Source organism: Leishmania martiniquensis, chromosome 9, assembly GCF_017916325.1.
Source record: "Leishmania martiniquensis isolate LSCM1 chromosome 9, whole genome shotgun sequence".
NCBI classification, from domain to species: Eukaryota; Euglenozoa; class Kinetoplastea; order Trypanosomatida; family Trypanosomatidae; genus Leishmania; species Leishmania martiniquensis.
In genome coordinates, this window is record NC_090144.1 from 514,286 (window position 1) to 530,859 (window position 16,574).

General features: G+C 61.3%; 6 protein-coding genes across 6 annotated transcripts; all 6 read right to left on the reverse strand.

Moving 5' to 3' along the window:
- Positions 1-497: 497 nt before the first annotated feature.
- On the reverse strand, positions 498-2,300 carry LSCM1_07654 (uncharacterized protein; the record flags this gene model as incomplete). The annotated part of the gene is made up of 1 exon (XM_067325016.1): positions 498-2,300. One exon carries the CDS (start codon positions 2,298-2,300, stop codon positions 498-500), a length of 1,803 nt encoding a protein of 600 aa, XP_067180861.1.
- Positions 2,301-4,125: 1,825 nt separating this feature from the next.
- LSCM1_07655 (uncharacterized protein) lies at positions 4,126-4,461 on the reverse strand (the record flags this gene model as incomplete). Its single annotated transcript, XM_067325017.1, has 1 exon — positions 4,126-4,461. The coding sequence occupies one exon, from the start codon at positions 4,459-4,461 to the stop codon at positions 4,126-4,128; it is 336 nt and encodes a 111-aa protein (XP_067180862.1).
- A 1,198-nt stretch (positions 4,462-5,659) lies between these two features.
- On the reverse strand, positions 5,660-6,238 carry LSCM1_07656 (uncharacterized protein; the record flags this gene model as incomplete). The annotated part of the gene is made up of 1 exon (XM_067325018.1): positions 5,660-6,238. The coding sequence occupies one exon, from the start codon at positions 6,236-6,238 to the stop codon at positions 5,660-5,662; it is 579 nt and encodes a 192-aa protein (XP_067180863.1).
- A 1,953-nt stretch (positions 6,239-8,191) lies between these two features.
- On the reverse strand, positions 8,192-9,034 carry LSCM1_07657 (uncharacterized protein; the record flags this gene model as incomplete). Its single annotated transcript, XM_067325019.1, has 1 exon — positions 8,192-9,034. The coding sequence occupies one exon, from the start codon at positions 9,032-9,034 to the stop codon at positions 8,192-8,194; it is 843 nt and encodes a 280-aa protein (XP_067180864.1).
- A 2,468-nt stretch (positions 9,035-11,502) lies between these two features.
- On the reverse strand, positions 11,503-13,245 carry LSCM1_07658 (uncharacterized protein; the record flags this gene model as incomplete). The annotated part of the gene is made up of 1 exon (XM_067325020.1): positions 11,503-13,245. The coding sequence occupies one exon, from the start codon at positions 13,243-13,245 to the stop codon at positions 11,503-11,505; it is 1,743 nt and encodes a 580-aa protein (XP_067180865.1).
- Positions 13,246-14,424: 1,179 nt separating this feature from the next.
- Positions 14,425-16,410, reverse strand: LSCM1_07659 (uncharacterized protein; the record flags this gene model as incomplete). The annotated part of the gene is made up of 1 exon (XM_067325021.1): positions 14,425-16,410. One exon carries the CDS (start codon positions 16,408-16,410, stop codon positions 14,425-14,427), a length of 1,986 nt encoding a protein of 661 aa, XP_067180866.1.
- Positions 16,411-16,574: the final 164 nt, after the last annotated feature.

The following is a 16,574-nucleotide window of genomic DNA, read 5'->3' on the forward strand; positions in this document are numbered from 1 at the left end:
GGGTAGGGGAGGCAGTGAGCTGGAAATTGTCTGCCTCCGTTTGATGCTGGCAGAGAGAGAGAGGGTTGGGCTACTGCAGCCATGAAAGCCGCGAATCAGTTGGACGGGAGTGGCGCGGAGACTGTTGCACACCCCTGCACGAGCAGAATCGGGAGTGACGGTGACGGCGGCGTTGCGTGTCTGCGTGAACAGCAAAGTGCCGGGACGGAATTGAGCAGTCCATGGGGGAACCACACCGAGGCGAGCACGCGTTGACATCCCGGCTGACGCTGCGGAGACACAGTGAGAGGGAGGAAGGGCCGAGAGGAGAGGCTGTGCGTGAGAGGATGAGGCGACGCGTGCAGCGGATCGGGACGGTGCCCCTTTCCAAGAAAGGTTGCGTGGCTCACCTGTGCACTTGCATGCACGGCATCCATAGTTTGAGTGCTATGGATGCTTGCGCACGTTCCTGCCCTTCCCCTCGAGCTCACCGCTTCGGTGCTGTGCGCTGCATCGACTTACCCTCCACTCGCCCCCGGTTGGCGCTTTTGCGCCGTCTTACGCTGCGCATCCGATACGAAGCGGTCGTCGTCGTCCTCGTCCTCCATGCAGTGGTACCAGAGCACGGCCGCCCCGGTGCCCGCAACGCCAGCGCCGACGGCGGCGATCAGCAAGATGTACAGCGGGTTGAACTGCTTCGGGTACCTGTGCGCGTTGGGGTGTGGCTCGGGGAGGTCCGTGAAAGCGATGTGAATGTGAGCCACGCGATAGTAGTAGATGGACGGTCCGCCCCTGAGCCCCGCCTCCACGTACATCTGATTTCCCTCTACGTAGTCGTCAGGGACGGTGGAGAGGTCGAGGGTCAGCGAGTGCGAGGTGATGCCGTCGGCGCTTCCGAGATACTCCTTCAGCACCTCTGTCGTCTTCAGCGGCACCTCCCTCAGCTGGTCCTTCGTCTTGCGGGGCGAGGCGAAGCAGAACACAGCCAAGAAAGAGGAGGCAGAAAGCAGCTCCGTGTTGGACGAGAGGTAAAACCCCACGTTGCGCTGCGACGTGGGCAACAGACCTGCGTCGGCGTGACCTGCCACCACGTAGCTGAAGAGGTTCGTATTCATGGAGAGCTCACTGTAGGTGCCCATAGCAGGTCCGCTGGTGCTGTTCATGACAACCCACCGCAGGCTTCGGTGGCCTGGAGGCACCTGAGGAGGGGTACGGAGACTCTGGAATACCGACGCGGCCAGCATGTCGTCGTCGCTGAGAAAACGGTACTTCCACTGGACGGGCAGCTGCAGGGTGCTGTTGCGAGCAGTCTTGACGCAGTACTCCCCCTCCACGGATCCTGGCATCCCCAACGCCGCATCAGCCCTGCTGAAGCATTCGTGCTCGCGCTCGAGAACCACCTGCACGTCCAGTGGGCGGCTTTGGCAAGAGTAATCATCTTCATCGATGTAGCTCATGTAGTAGTCTTGCGCGCACACACAGGTCTGTGTCAGCGGCCCGTCATTGGAGACGAAACCGTCGCACTCCTCCCGTTCCACTGGGGAAAGCTGCGCATACGCGGCCGCCGAGTAAGTGTTGACAGAGTTCCTGCATTCAACGATGGCATCCGAGGAGACGGCGTTCAGACCGTTTCTGCAGGTGAGAGGGGGCACCTCTCCAGGCTGCCAATTCTGCGCCTCCCCTTTGCGGTTGATCGTTTTGAGGAGTATCTGGCGCTGCTGTGTGGCGTGTTGGGGCGCTGTGCTTATTTTTAGTGCAGCGGGGGTCGTCTCGCGCGTCGATCTAAGCGACGCGAGTCGCGGCGACTCTGTGACCGTCGCTCCCATGCTGAGGTCCGAGCCTGTCTTCATCTTGGCGAGGAGAGCGTCTGCGTCCTCGCTGTGAGGGCCGCCCAGCACGACGGACACCAGCGTGGCAGCGGCGCGGGCACGCTTCATTACTGACCGAGTCATTTCTTCGACTGCAATGTGGGGATATCGCAGGAACTGCATGGCGCCCGTCAGCGGTGACGCGGCAGCAACATTTTGTACGGACTCTAACCCCACAGAAGGGTTGGCGTATTGAGGCTCCACAAAACTTTGCCAGAGGACCCCTACGTCACCGTCCTCGTCAATGCTGTGCCCGCCGACAAAGAGATCCAGAGCCGCCCCGACCCTTTGTGCGTAGGTAGCAATGGAGTGGATCCGTTGGCGCTGCGACTTCTGCGCAGACGACGCAGATGCTGGGCCCGCAGCCGTCACTGCTGCCACGAAGAAGGCCGTGCACAGCAGCAGAACAGTGACAGCTACCAAAGTCGTCGTCGAGGCAACCTTTCGAGCCATCCTAAGGGCGTGTCACAGTGCGTCGTTCGTCGAACGGCTTTCCACTTTTTTTTGTTATTGCTGTTGCCGTTTCGCCTTTGCAGGCGACTTGGATAGGTAAGGCTGGGAGGAGGAGGTGAGTGGGGTGGAGAACCGCTTCTGCTTCTATCACGGTGAAGCCAAGGAGGGACTCCCCAGCAAGAGGGCCACACAACACACCCAGCAGAGCGGAAGAAGTGTGTGTGTGTGTGAATGGGAAGAGGAGCAGAGGGGGAGGGAAGAAGGCGGCCCACCCAACGGAGAAACAAAGGTAATCTGAATGGGTAAAAGTGATGAGGCGAAACGGCGACGGAGCCCACAATGGAGCGCTTCCGTTTAGCGCAGAGAGACAGAGACAGAGGGAGTCCGCGTCCACACGAACGCAGAAAAAAATGTGTGTCTCTGTATGGGTGAGGAGAGGTGAGGGGAAGGGACGTGAGTTGACGCCAAAGGAAAGCAGCAGCAGACGAGAAGCCTCTGTTATGGATGGGGAGGGGAGCGCGCGCACACACGCACGCACGCACGCACACTACAACACACCCAAGACGTGAGGGTGATGCAGATGGGGTGAGTACCTACAAGCAAACCTACCGAAGAGCAGCGCGCTTGCGCACCTCACGTGAGTGGGCGAGAGAGAAGCGAAGTCAGTAACAAAAAAAGGCAATCGAACAATACGAAGGAGGACGTCCGAGACGGGTGTGGGCGGCGAGAGATGCGATCAGATGACGTGCGGGGTGGGGAGGGAGCGCTGTGATATGCGCCGAATTTGGGGGGCTTTCAGAGCACTCTGGTGAGGCGTGCAGAGGATGAGGAAGGGAAAACAGTGAGAAACTGCCAATGGGCTCAGTCGGCAGGAAGTGCGGAGGCGGCGAGAAGAGGCCGCCGGGGTGGCCGCGGAGGGATATGAAGCGGGCCAAAGGAAGGGGAGACGAATTGGGAGGGAGAGGAGAGCAGAGGGAGAAGGGCGACTTGGCATGAAAAAGGCAGCGGCGGTGACATCCCCACCCGATAGCGACTTGGTTCTGCCTGCGTAGGAGCCGCACCACTGGCACCCAACAACATCCCTGGTCACCTCTCGCCATGCCTCGTGACGAGGAAGCGTGCGAAAAAGAGTGGTGGGAGGGGATGGGAGGAAGAGGTGGGAAGCAGAAGCACTCGCTGACGAAGCCGCTGCTGCAGCTGCTATCCCGGAAAGCAGCCGTTTACTCCACCTGCGCAGCAGCGGCAGTGGGGGAGGCCCCTGGCTGTGATGGTCGTGGTCATCCTTTCAGGGAAGAGGGAGGGAGGAGGAGGCGAAAGGATCGCCGAGGGGAAATAGGGAAACAGCAAAAAGTAAGATCGTTGGCGGGAGTGGAGAGGAGAAAAAGGGGGCCCATCGAAGAGGTGGGTGATGCGTGCGTGCGTGCGTGTGCCACTCGTCAACGGCAGCAAAGGGGACGGTGGCAAAGACGAGAAAAGCAGCAAGCGCTTACGCGGTGTAGCCAGGCGGGGGTGAAGGGGGGAGAGCCTGGAGTGGGAAGGAGACGTACCTAGGGCGATGCCACGAGCACGTGAGGGGGAGGAAGAGGGCGATAATGCGTGAAGAGCCAGAGAAATGCAAAGGGCTGGGGAAGAGGAGGTGCGCCTCCGCGCCTTTCCGCAGTGCCACCATGGCCGCCACCCCCCTCCTGCCGCTTCCTGCTTCTCATCCCCTGCGAACGCTCTCGGGAAGGCACGAGACATCGCTTTTGGGCGACAAAGATAAAGAGAAGACTCTATGCAAGCAAATCGCGCAGGCGAGGCGTGGACAACCCCCCCGCCGACCGACTTAACGGCACACGCTCGACACAGCCTTCGTGCCCTCAGCCATGGCGTGCTTTGCGAGCTCGGCCGGCAGCACAAGGCGCACCGCCGTCTGCACCTCGCGCGCGCCCAACGTGCACTTCTTGTGCGTGCGAACAATGCACGCAGCCTCCGTCGCAATGCGCTCCAACACGTCGTTCACGAACGAGTTCACAATCTTCATCGTGCGGCTCGACAACGACATGTGGCAGTTGATCGCCTTCAGCGAGCGGTTCACGTACACATTCCACGAGCGCTTCGGCTTGCGGTGCAACTTGTGCGTGGTACGGTGCTTGCGGGAAGGACGGCAGGAAGTGGCCATGGTGATGCGGGGGGCTGCCTTGGAAGGGGGGACGTAGCGAATGCGCAGAAGGGTGGCTGAGTTGCAGAGGAGATCCGGGAGGCTGACGTACAGCCGCAAAGCAAGAGAGAGAGAGGGGGCGAGGAGATAAAAGCGATGGAAGACACGGAGGGGCCGCTGATGCGCCTCCATTAGCTTGTGGTTTCGACGACCACACACACACACACGCGCTAGCGTCATATCGCGTACCGTGCACTACGGTGCTGCACCTCGTGCACCTTCGTGATGGCTAAGGGTCGCCCCGCTGTCGGTGCGTCTGTGAATACGGAGAGTCCACTGGTGCGCCAATACAGAGAGAGAGGGAAAAGAGGGGATGAGAAATGGCCTCTCCTCCTCAGCCTCGTCCTCGTGTGCGCCTTTACGGACCTCACCTCTTTCGTTTGCGCGGTGTGATGCGCTTCTTTTTCTTTTTCGTGTGCTCTTTTAGAGTGTGTAAGCGGTCTGCTGGCGGTGGCGGCGGTGGTGGTGCGGCGGCCCACCCACCACCCTGTCACCCCACTCGGTGTAGGGAAGTCGAGCAGCCCACCCTCCTTCTCCCCTCCCTGCCGAATGCCGAGCCGCCTCTGGTGGTGGCGAGGCCCGACACCTCCGACGTGGGGGACGCCGGAGCGACAGGCGAGGCCGCGGCTGTGTGCGCGGAGCTCGAGACAGAGGCGGTGCCGTGATGACTGGGTCGGCGCATGGCTGCAGCGGGCGCTCTACCGCTGCGGCGCGCCGCCACACGGTGACAGGCCTGTGCGGCAGGGGCTGGGAGGGGTCGAGTGGGGCTCGACTCGGGTGTTGCCCGGCAGAGAGTGGAGCCGTTGAGGACAAATGTGTGCGCGCCTCCGCGGCCATCGTCACCCCACTCCTCTCCAGCGCTGTAGACGAGACAGGCAAAAGAAGCCCCTATCGAGATGCCCACCGCGACTGCTGCCGTCGCAACGGCAGTGTCGGCCAAAGAGAAGTTCAATGGGAAGAGGGGAGGTGCTGAAGGACAATCTGGCAGCTGGCGGGGCGATTTGGTCTCGGGAAGCCCTCTCGCCTCCCATTCCCTCTCCGCGAAGACGGCGCAGCAGTGGCCCATGAGGGCCGGAGAGCCATGCGACGAAGAGAGGGGAAGTAAGGAGGCGTGGCTGGCCGCAGCGGCCCGCCCCTGTTCCCTCCGTTTCTTTCGTGCCTACGCTACCTTCATGCCCTGTGCAAAGGCCTCCGCCTCATTCTCCTTCAATCGCTGCTTAGCGCTCTTCCCCTCTCGATACGCTTTGTGGCGCTCATCCATCGCCGTCTTCATGAGAGCTGCCTGCGTTTCGATGCCGGCAGATGCCTCGCGTAGCAGCCGAAAATCTTCCGGCAGCTGTGTGCAAGTCGCAGTGAAGATGAACAGCCCCAAACACGAGATAGGGGTAGTGAGTCGACGCAACCCTGAGTGTTGCACCCACCGAGCGACGACGGAGTTCATAGGGTCCGAATAGCACAGACCGCGGCGCACGATCCAAGCGCCGACTCCAAGCCAGCAGCACTGGAAGCCCACCGTCATGGCTGCGTGATTCCGCGCGTTCGTGTACATTCGGTACTCCCCATAATGGCTGCCGTATACCCGTTGAGCATCTTCAATGCGCCGGACGTACTCAACTGGGATATCAAAGGCTGCCGCCTCGGCCGGATCTGCCACAAATGGCGTCTCGGATGGCGAATGATAAAAGGTAGGAACCACCTCTCCTTTCTCCGGCGGCATCATTTTCTTGGGTGCCTGCATGACTGCTGCAGCACGTTGAGAGCGACTGTAAGTGTGTGTGTGTGTGGTGGCGGTGGTGGTGGGAAGGCCCAGTAGAGGAAGAGAGGGCAGCGAATCATGCAATCTTGGATCGAGAAGTGCGCCTGCAGAGGTGAAAATGTGGGGTAGGCGGAGGTGAAAGGGGGCGCAGGCATGTGCCTCTTTTCTTCCGCCTCTTCTCCCCGCTTCACATCCAGCGCAGCCGCTCCGCACACCCACAGTGATGCAGGCGACCCCCTCCCCGACACACGCCTGTGCTTTAGTTACACTGATCGACGTTCCACCCTTTCCCACCAGGGGCTGCCAGCGCCACTCTGCTGGGGAGTTCCTCTTGCTGCGCCTGCTTCGTCTCCAAGTCTCTTCACATGGCAGGTGCGCTGCCCATCATCTCCAAGGCCGCGTATACCATTACCATGAGTTGCAGCGCAGCGTGTGACCACTTACAGTGCTGCACGGAGGCGGGCTCAGAAGAAGGGCTCACTACCGCGTTCGTACCGCTCGTCGCCAGACCTGGAAGCGCTTTGAAATGTATCTCGTCGCACATCTTTAGTGACAGGAGCAGCCCTCGGCAGGCTTCAGATACGAAAGAGGAGCGCTGCTCACCGCCGTCGCACCTTTGGCTGGGCCAGCGTGCGCGGCCACGAACCCGTGTGAGACGTTGGCAAGTCCGCATAGGTGAGCATCCTTCTGCGGCCCAACTGCAGAGTAGATGCACGTGCAACAGCTCAAGTGTTTTCTGACAGTTGATGCCCACGCCGCAGCCTCCATCGACATCCAGCACCGGCGTTGGCTCTCCGAAGATGAGCGGCGAGGGTAGAGAGTGCACATTGGGTATCGGTGACTGAAGCCGGCACACAAACTAGCGTCAACAACTCCGTGCAGACTCCCAAGCGCAGCCGTCACGGGAATCCCGTGCCGGTGGCGCTGCACATGCTCTTCTGCAGCTTGGTGGTCACCGGGTCACCCATGGGCTCAGTAGCATTGCAGCGCAGCAAACATGCTGTTACAGCCGTGGTGTTGTCGACGTCGCACGACACTGAAGAGGGCACGATAGCCTCCGCTGGAAAATCAGGCCGGAAAGTGTCCTCACCGCCGCTTCTGATGGAGCACCGTGGACAGCTGCCTGCCAGCCCCTGCCGGGACTCGATTGGCGCGCCAGGGAGTGATGAGGATAAGCTGGCGAGTGCAAAGAAGGGCCTTGCTGATTTGCATGAGGAAGTCAATCCTGCACGGTCGGCCGCCACTGCAGCGAGAAACGCGTATGCGGCCGTTGCAGTTCCAGTGGGCATCGCGAGTCCTTCCGCCTCCGCAAGCTGCTGCAGAGGCAGTGCCGAAGCGCACTCTGGAGAAAGTGGTACAACGGAGACGTGAGCGCTCTTTAGCTGCGGCGAAAAGTCAGCATACGTGCTTTTGGCGGGGCGAGGGCATTGAAGGGGACTGAACCGCCTGGCGCTTTATCGCGGTGCGCTGCTGCAGGAAGTGCAACGACTGGGTGTTGCTGGAGCGCTCCAATGGCCCGGTCAACTTCATCTTGGTGGCTGCATCGAAGAAGAGCTCCAGCGTGCGGCCCAGTTCTTCCTCCCGAGGGTATGTAGCGCGCACCGTGTCAACCCCCCCGCCACGAAGTAGCGGCAAAGGGGGCAGGGGGCTGCGCGAAAACGGATGGGATATAGCGGCGCACCTCCATCTGAACTGTGTGCATCAGGTTTCGTTGGTGCGATTAGCGCTTCACCGTGGGCATGGCAGTTTCCCAGGATGCTCTGCCAGGAGCACCACCGTTGCTCCCACGGTGACGCGAAGGAATCGAGTCGTCGCAGAGAGAGAGGGAACCGAAACGGTTCTTCACCCGCTGTGAAATCTGCCCCCCCCCCCCCCTCTCATGAGAGCCGTACAACACCGTCCTCACTCCTCTCCCCTCCCTGCCATATTCGCTTCTCAGTGAATTGTTTTGCGCATTTTGGTGAGGGCACCGGGGCTCTTTTGGCTGCTGCTAGTGCGCCGCGCTTGGTCGAGTGGAGTGCTACCGCTGTCGCTGCTTTCTACGCTGCGCAGTCGCTTCACTGGCCCGCGAGCATTCGTGATCTCCTCGAGGCTGGTGCGCTGACTGTCACCATCCACATCCGCCACGTTGCTTCCTCGCCGGACCCTCGCAGGCGAAGACGCGTACTGTTTTCTCTCGGGCGTCACACCCTGAGTGTGGAGTCGTGGGCTGGTGGCCAGCTGCGCCTGTGCTAGCTCTGCGAACCCACGCAGCTCCGCGGCCTCCAGCGCCTCATCACACAACTGCTGCTCCAGCCGCTGCACCCGCGCTGCTAACGAAGCATGCGCACGTGCAGCCAACACTCCACGCTCGATCGACTCCGACGCCTTGAGCGCTGCACGAGCGGCGCTCTCTTCCAGCGCAACGAGGTGCAGCTGTGTTGCACACCGCCGCCTCGCGCTCGCCCTCAGCCCCGCCAACTCCATCAGCATGCCTTCGTTCTCGCGGATCAAGTCGCGTACGAGGGCGTGTCGAAGAAGGGCGACAAGATCAGGGGCAGGCTCTGCGCTAGAGGTGCCCGTTGCTGCACATGGTGCCACGCATAGCCCGCCGGCCGGGCTCACATGACTGGACGGAGTGGCAAGAAGGGGGTTCGCCGGCGCGCGTCTCTCGGGCAAAGCCATGTCTAACGCATTTGTGTGCTCTATTGTGTCCGGCGAGCACGGGGGGGGATGCCGAGAGTCGGTGACGGACATCCTTGTACAAATACTCGCTCCAAGAGAGGCGGAAGCTGGCATCGAAGCACACCGACGAGAGAGCAACGCGCCGGCCTTTTCACTGCTCGCGGATACGTGTGCTGCCTTTCATTAACGTCGGCGGAGTGCCGCGTGCGCCCAGCGGCGGTAATGAGTCCAACGCACTCACGCGGAATCCTGCACGAGTGTGCGCTTGCTGTCCAGGTCAAGGCTGCGACAGTGCGTGACTTTGCGGGAAAATCAGCGGTGCGGGCAGCGAAGGCAGCTGTGCCCCAAACGCTCGAAGCGGGGGTAATAGAAGGGAGGGAAAGAGGGGACAGGTGGGCAACGTGCAGATGGGCGCACGAACCGCGGGGTCTATCTATCGTGTCTATAGATGTGTGCACGTTATCTGTATGTATGCGCCTTCACGAGGCTGCGGCTAGCGGTGTGCGCGTGTATGCCTATGCAGCTGTGTGGAAACGCTTGGCTCGTGGTGAGAATAGGGGGTTGAAGGGACACAGAACGGGCTGGAGTGATTGGAAACGATGGAGTGCCAAGCAGATGAGAAGAGGATGTAATGATGCGCTCTTATGCGGGCTCATGCGCCCTCTGCCATCTGCTCCAAGGGCGGCTGAGCGTGCACGGAGGCTCATCTTCACCCTTTTCTTGATTCCTCCCCTCCACCCCCTTGCGCGATGCGGATGAACTTTTCGCTTCAGCATTCGCGGAACAGCGCGCGCGTCCTCCAGCACGAGGACACACACACACACACCCCAGCACATGCGTAGGAATGCATGGCACTTGAGAGTAAAATCCACTGGCAGGCATGCCAGCGAAGTAGGAGCCAAGTATATGTCTCACACCTCCAGCGCTAGTCTGGGCAGCCCTGTTACCCTTACCTCCCTAAGCCTGCCTGCCAAGGATGGCGAGATCCAAGGCGCGAAGAAGCTCACTCGATCAGGCAAGATGGGAGCCTTTCACCAGGACTTCGACCCCGAATGCACACACGGATGCCTCACCGAAAAGCTCGTGCGACGTCTCGATCTGCTTCGCGGGTAGCTGCTCCGTTAGCAGCCGCAGGCAGCCAGGAGTGCCGCTGCAGAGATCCTCCGGGATATGGCCACCGTGCAGCACGCCCTGCGAGCAGCAGCCCCAGCACTGTTGGGGGGGGGAAGGCTGAAGCGGCGGCGATGCCGCTGGCGGAATCACCTGCAGGCGGCTACCGGCGACTTGGCGGTTACGTGAGCCCCTCTGCTTCCGTGAAGACAGTGTCCTCCGTCCCCTCTAAGGCACCCCATCCATGTGCAGGGACGAGTAGCGGCATCGCCTCGCTCCCCACCTCACAAGCCACTGGCATGCCCACCTTAGAGGGCAACCCATTGGCAACCAACACGCGGATACCATCTCCGCATGGCTGTCGAGCACCACTGCCTCGCGGTCAGCGCAAGCCTTTCTGCAGCGAAGGAGGAGCTCGGGCAGTGAAGTGCTTTGCCTCCTGCAAAGGAATTTCCGAGAAGCGCCAGTAACACCCCTTCGTAGACGCGAGCGTCTCGGCAACGCTGCACACTCGCACTGCCAGTCACCTTGTAGTGCCTGACCGTCATGTCCTCCTTCGGCTCGACGCGCCCTCGTTTTGGGACCTCGGGCATGAGGGCGACAAAGCCGTGCGTCACCGGTGCGGTGGAGGGCTCCCCATCCTGCCCGCGCCGGGAGGGCCATCACCTCACATTACGCATCCGCCATTTCGACCTCCCGCGACCCTGAAGAGAAGCGTCGGGGGTACAGGCAGAAACCCACGCAGAGGAGAAGAAGATTTGCAACGCCTCTGCGACCGCCCCGGAGCAGCGGAGCGTTCGGGACGCTCGCGACTTTCACAGCGCCGCGGCACCGACGAGGGCGTCCAAGATGCAGATGGCGCCTGGCGAGTACGCATCACCACCAACGCATACATACACACACACATCTGATATATATATATATGTTTGTGTGTGTGTGCGTGTGGAAGGAGTGCAGAGGAGAGGGAGAGAGGGATCGGCTGCTTGAGGAATCGTCGATGCGGGCACTGGTGGAAACGCGCACTATGGGAGGCTGCAACAAGTGGATCTCAGCCTGCTTCTCCTACCCGCCCTGCCAGTGATGTGGCACAGTGGCCGGTGCATCGGAGAGGGGTAGCACACGCGGTGGAGGGCGCGGAGAGAGGAGCAGATGCAGCGCGGTGCCGAAGCGCCTGCCGTAGTGCGCCCGCCCCTCCCTCTGAGCACTTGGTGACGGGGCGCTGTGACTTTCCGTTTCTCATCTTCTCCGGCTGAAGGCGGCAGGAGGCCGCACGAAGACACTGCGAAGCAGCAGGAGAGCTCCTGAGATGCCCTGCACTCCCCCGCCACATAGCGTTGTCACTCGCGGTTATGGGCGAGGTGGCGAGCGTGCGCTGAACCGAGCCGTTCTGCAATGGAATCGCAGATGCCTCTCCACCATGCCGCAGGGTCGCATCGCATCACTCCCTCCTCACACACGGGCATGCGCTCATGTCACTGCAACGGCTTGAAAATGTCCTCGACGCTCTTTACGCGCTGAAAGGCGCGAGCTCTGCCGACCTTCGTGAAGAGGGCCCCATTGTCCACATACACAAAGACTGCTTTACCGTTGTTGTCGTCAAGCAGACCGTTATGCAGCTTGTACAGTCTGTGCCCATCTGGCGAGCGCGACGGCGTCTCGTCCAGTACGAGCTGCTTATCCTCTGCGAGAGTCTGCAGAAGAGAGACGCTCACTTTACCGCCGTTCTGGCGCAGCATAGTTTCGTAGGTGCGCTGCTTGGCAGAGGTGCTGCTGGTGCCGTTTGCCTGCGCTACCTCCGAGTGCGCCAGCTTCTCGAGGATGAGGAGAAGGCGGTACTGCGCAGAGTGCAGGATGCCTGTCCACTCACGCGATTGTTGCACTATCTTGCTGGCATCACTCATCCCTGAGGAGGGCAACGAGGCAAGTAGCAGCTGCTTCACCAGATGGCCGTGGGGCTCGACAAGGGCACGATTGAACGACACCGACATGCCGTGCCGCGCCGTGTTGTTACCGAAGGTCTTCTCCAGAGGAACCAGCCACGCATCGTAGAGCCGCTGAGCAATGCGCAATCGACGGTCCAGCAGTGGCGGAGAGGACGCCGAGGTGGACTGTGTCGTGGACTGGCAGGCATACAAGAGTGTCAAGACGAGTCGAAGAAGCCAGCGGCACTGCACGTGAAACTGATCCGCGCTCGCGTAGTAGTCGGCGCGGAGGTTTTGGGCGGTAGTTTGCAGCGGCTTCAGAAACCACCGCGACGCGAGCGAGGAGGGATACACCTCAAGCAGATAGTAATCCAGAGCGGGCAGGAGAAGCTGGCCGCCGCTCAAGAGCTCATGCCCGAGTAGATGACAGGCGGATTCGTTTGGCGCGCGCAGATGGACGGAAGGGGGACGAAAAAGTATGTCGGCGAGGCGCGCGAAGAGGCGCGCCTTTACCGGTGGCGGCAGCAGAGCAGCAGCATCGTGCAGCAGCGCACTGAGCCTCCCGTTTCCATCTCGCATCCACTCCGGCACCAGCGGCGGCGGCTTGGCATTTCCGCTGGACGGCTGAAACACACGTGCCAGCTCCGCTGCGATGCTGGAGGCCGCACGGGGAACCGCTAATGCAACATCCACGCAGAAGGCGCTAAGGATGAGTGTCGATGTGAGCTGCGCACCGCTGCTCCGCGTACTGCCACTATGCTCGCCTGGTGCTGCACACATTGCGCTGCCGGCCGCCACCACTGCGTCTTCAGCGTCCGCTGCCTCCTGCGCGCCACCCCAAACCTCTGCCGAGGACGTCCATAGCGCGGCTGTGGTTTCTGATGTCTGCCACGCTGCCGTCGTCGTCCCTCGCAGTCCCCGCGTCATGCTCTGCAGCAGTGCGAAATCCTGGCCCTTGGCGCGACGCTGCTGCATCGCCAGCGACGGTGCGGTACTTTCCTCGCACACCTTCTTCATCATGCCCGCAGCAGCCTCGACGAACGATCGAAACTCGCTGAGCCTTCTCAGGGAGCGGACGGCATCGGCGAAGCTGCAACTCGCGCACGCATGCTGGATGGCCGCGCTTGAGCCGATGGAGATCGAGGCGGCTAAGGATGAGGCCGCGCAAAACGTGGGTGGTAGACCCTGCTGGCTTTGAATGGTGCTACGCCGTTCATCGAGCAGCACCTGAGAGCGCTGCAGAGCGCGAGTAGTGCTAGTAAAGAGCTCATCTACCTGTGACATGTTGAACATGCTGCGCGCCGCGTGTGTCTCTGTGCGCACGGGGGCGTCACACCTCGGACGAAGACAGTGAGATTGGGAGTGAGGTGTCTCTAAGGGGAGCAGAGAGGAGGGAGCGGAGGAAAAGCGGGACAGCGGTAGGGTGAAGCGAGCGACACATCCGACTCACAGCCACCGAGGCATTCGCAGAAAGTGACGAAGAGGGGAGGGGCGGCGGAAGTCGCAAGCGCACGATAAGGCCCAGACTCCGTTACGGAGCTCCGCCCGTGCGCAGCCGAGCCGCAGACAGCACTGAATGGACCGGCACGTGCTTCTAATGGCAGATGAGGCCAAGGACAGCTGTGCAGCGCTTTAGCCCCCACAGACTCCTCCTTTCCTTCCTCGCCACTGCACGTTGCCTTTTTGCAGCGTCACCTTTTCAGTGCTTTTCGTATGGTCCCTTCTTGCGAGTTGACGGAGGGCATCTGGAATAGAGACAGATGCGACACACCACTGCATCGCCCGCTGCAGCCATGCGCCGACCCAGTCATCACGGCACCGCCTCTGTCTCGAGCTCCGCGCACACAGCCGCGGCCTCGCCTGTCGCTCCGGCGTCCCCCACGTCGGAGGTGTCGGGCCTCGCCACCACCAGAGGCGGCTCGGCATTCGGCAGGGAGGGGAGAAGGAGGGTGGGCTGCTCGACTTCCCTACACCGAGTGGGGTGACAGGGTGGTGGGTGGGCCGCCGCACCACCACCGCCGCCACCGTCAATTACCCGGGGAGGGGAGGCAGCGCTCCAACATGCGAGCAGCTACGCGCTCGTAGCGCTCATGAGCTGAAGTCCAAAAAAGACGGGTTAATACGCGGAAGAGCTTCTCTGGAACGGCACCACCGATGCCTCACGGAGGGGCGCTTTGCAGGGGCCCTCTCAGAGTCGTGCGCGGTGCTTTGCCGAGGACAAGGCAGGAAGGCGATTCACAGAAAAACAAAGAGATCCACGAGGGAAGCAGAAGCACAGCGTAGCAGAAGGTAAACGCGACACCGCACGAGCGCGGACGGTCGGTGGATGTTACGGCGACCGAGCCGTGCCATGCCTGCACAGGCGCGCATGCAGTGTTGCCTCTCTTCTGCATGCCTTTGTGAACCGATGGGGCGCGTGGGCCCATGCGTCACACACCCCTATCGGGTACGCTGAGAGGTGGGAGGCCTATCCTACTCCCTCACCGTCACATAGATGGCCAGTAGCAGAAATGTCAGCCCGATCCCACCGCCGATGAGGGCGCCGCCAGACGCGGCGTCGCACATAAAGTAGGTGTCGCTCACTGTCACGCAGAGAGTCCCGGACACAACCATTGTGAGGGGGTTCAACAGCACGAGTGCTGCTGCCGTCGCCACGCCCAAGATCACGCTTGCTGCCATCCTGAAGATCATCTGAGCAAACAGCATTGCGGCCCACAAAACAGCGGCGATGATGTGGCAGGAGAAGGCATAGTACAGGAAGTGACGGTGATCTCGCTGGAAAGTGCGGCGCACCTGTGCATGCGTCGTCACGAGTGGCACATAGTTCCACTTCCACAGCACGCCATTGTGGTACCACACCTCCGTGGACTTGATCGGATTTTCCGTCTCTTCCCGGTTGATGCTGGAGCTGCACCGCAGGCTGATACGGGAGAACGCTGACGGTCGTCTCGAGGGATCAAGCCAGTCTGCGGTAGCAGGATAGAGCTCCTTGCGCCTCGCTTCCACACTCAAGTACACGATCTGCGACAGCGCGACCACCTGCGGGTATCCTGAAGTGTTGCACCACAGCCCGCTGATGTGCTGGCCAACGGAGAACGGATCGAAAGAATTTGCGTAGCGCGTGCCAACGTCCCTGCCCGCCAGGAGCGCGGACTCATTCTGGAAGACCGCCGAGGAGTAGTTGGCGTCAAAGTACAGAAGCACAAAGCACGTAGACGTTTTGTCGTCGCCCCCAGCCCACTGCTGCACACAGTACGGTACCAGTCGCCTCTCACTTTTGTCCAGAGTGAGGGGGCGCCATCGAAGATCGCTTAGCTCGGCTGGCACTAATACGAAGCTCGGCAGGCTCTGGCTCGAGTACGCCTCGCACTGTGCTGACATCGTGAGGTCGATGGTCGGCCCGTCCAGCACATGCTGGGAGGCCTGCACGCGGGTGAAAGCGAGAGCCGAAATGGTGCCCAGGTACATGCTGCACACGAGCATGAGCAGACCCCACGCGAGAATGCGCATGGTGCTGCGCTTGTTGGTGCCCGAGATGGAGCTGCCAGCCAGCGGAAAGATGACGAGGGTTACTTCCAGAAGCGTCATGACAATAAGGACTACGAAGGCGGTGATGCCGAGGTGCACGTCAGAGCGGAGCGCTGTGCGAAGAAAGCCCAGGAAGTAGGCGACAACAAAGTTCGCCGTGAGCATGACACCCACCATGATTCCCGTCGCGAAGCACCATCGAATGTGCTTTGCGGTGCCGATGAGGTGCTCCTTCTTCTTGTACTCCTCCACCTTCATGCGCTCTCGGATGTATTCGTCACGCGTGACGATCTTCGTCTTGGCGACGATGCGGCGCACGTAGCGTGGCAGGTCGGCCTGCTTCCTCCACTCCCTGCGCCTGAAGTAAGTCCAGTGTGGCGCCAAGTTCGCATAAAAGCGCCAGAAGCGGCACACACTGCCGAGTTGCACAATATCCGCGTGTGTGCTCGTATCGACGTATAGGAGTATGATGCACACGATGTCTGCTGAGAACGGACCAGTTTGCTGCGGCAACACTGCCTCCGCCTTCTTCTTGGCATCGCCGTCGTTGCCGCGACCGGCCCGTGCGTACAGTCGGCTCCGCGCGTCGTTGGCGGTGATGCAGGAGCGGAAGTGCACCACCGCGCGTGGCTGCCCTGTGAATGTGAAGTCGCCCGACGCCTCTCGCAAGTGATGCATGCGCACCGTCGACGTGGTGACTGGGCACGAAGAGGAGTACGTGCGGGTCTCGGCTGTGGTGCTCGTCTCTGAGAACACGTCATCGATGCGGGCCACATTTGGCGGCGGAGTCAGCGCCGAGGCGACAGCGTGCCGCTCCGACCGATCCCTTGACACACTGCGCGCCACCGCCACATCGGGAGGCCGCGGCTCGAGCTCACTGTAGACCACGCCAATCGAATCAAGTGAGGTGGTGCGCCTCCAGAAGTCCATTTTGTGTGCACGTAATGACGCGCGTCTGTGCGAGATGCGCGCGCCAGAAGACGCAACGAAGAAGCGCAAGTGGATAGTCGAGACAGGCAGTGGGCAGGCGTACGCTGTGGAGAGTGTACGGCGGCCGCACGCTAAAAGAAAAGTCGCGGATGCTCTGAACCAAC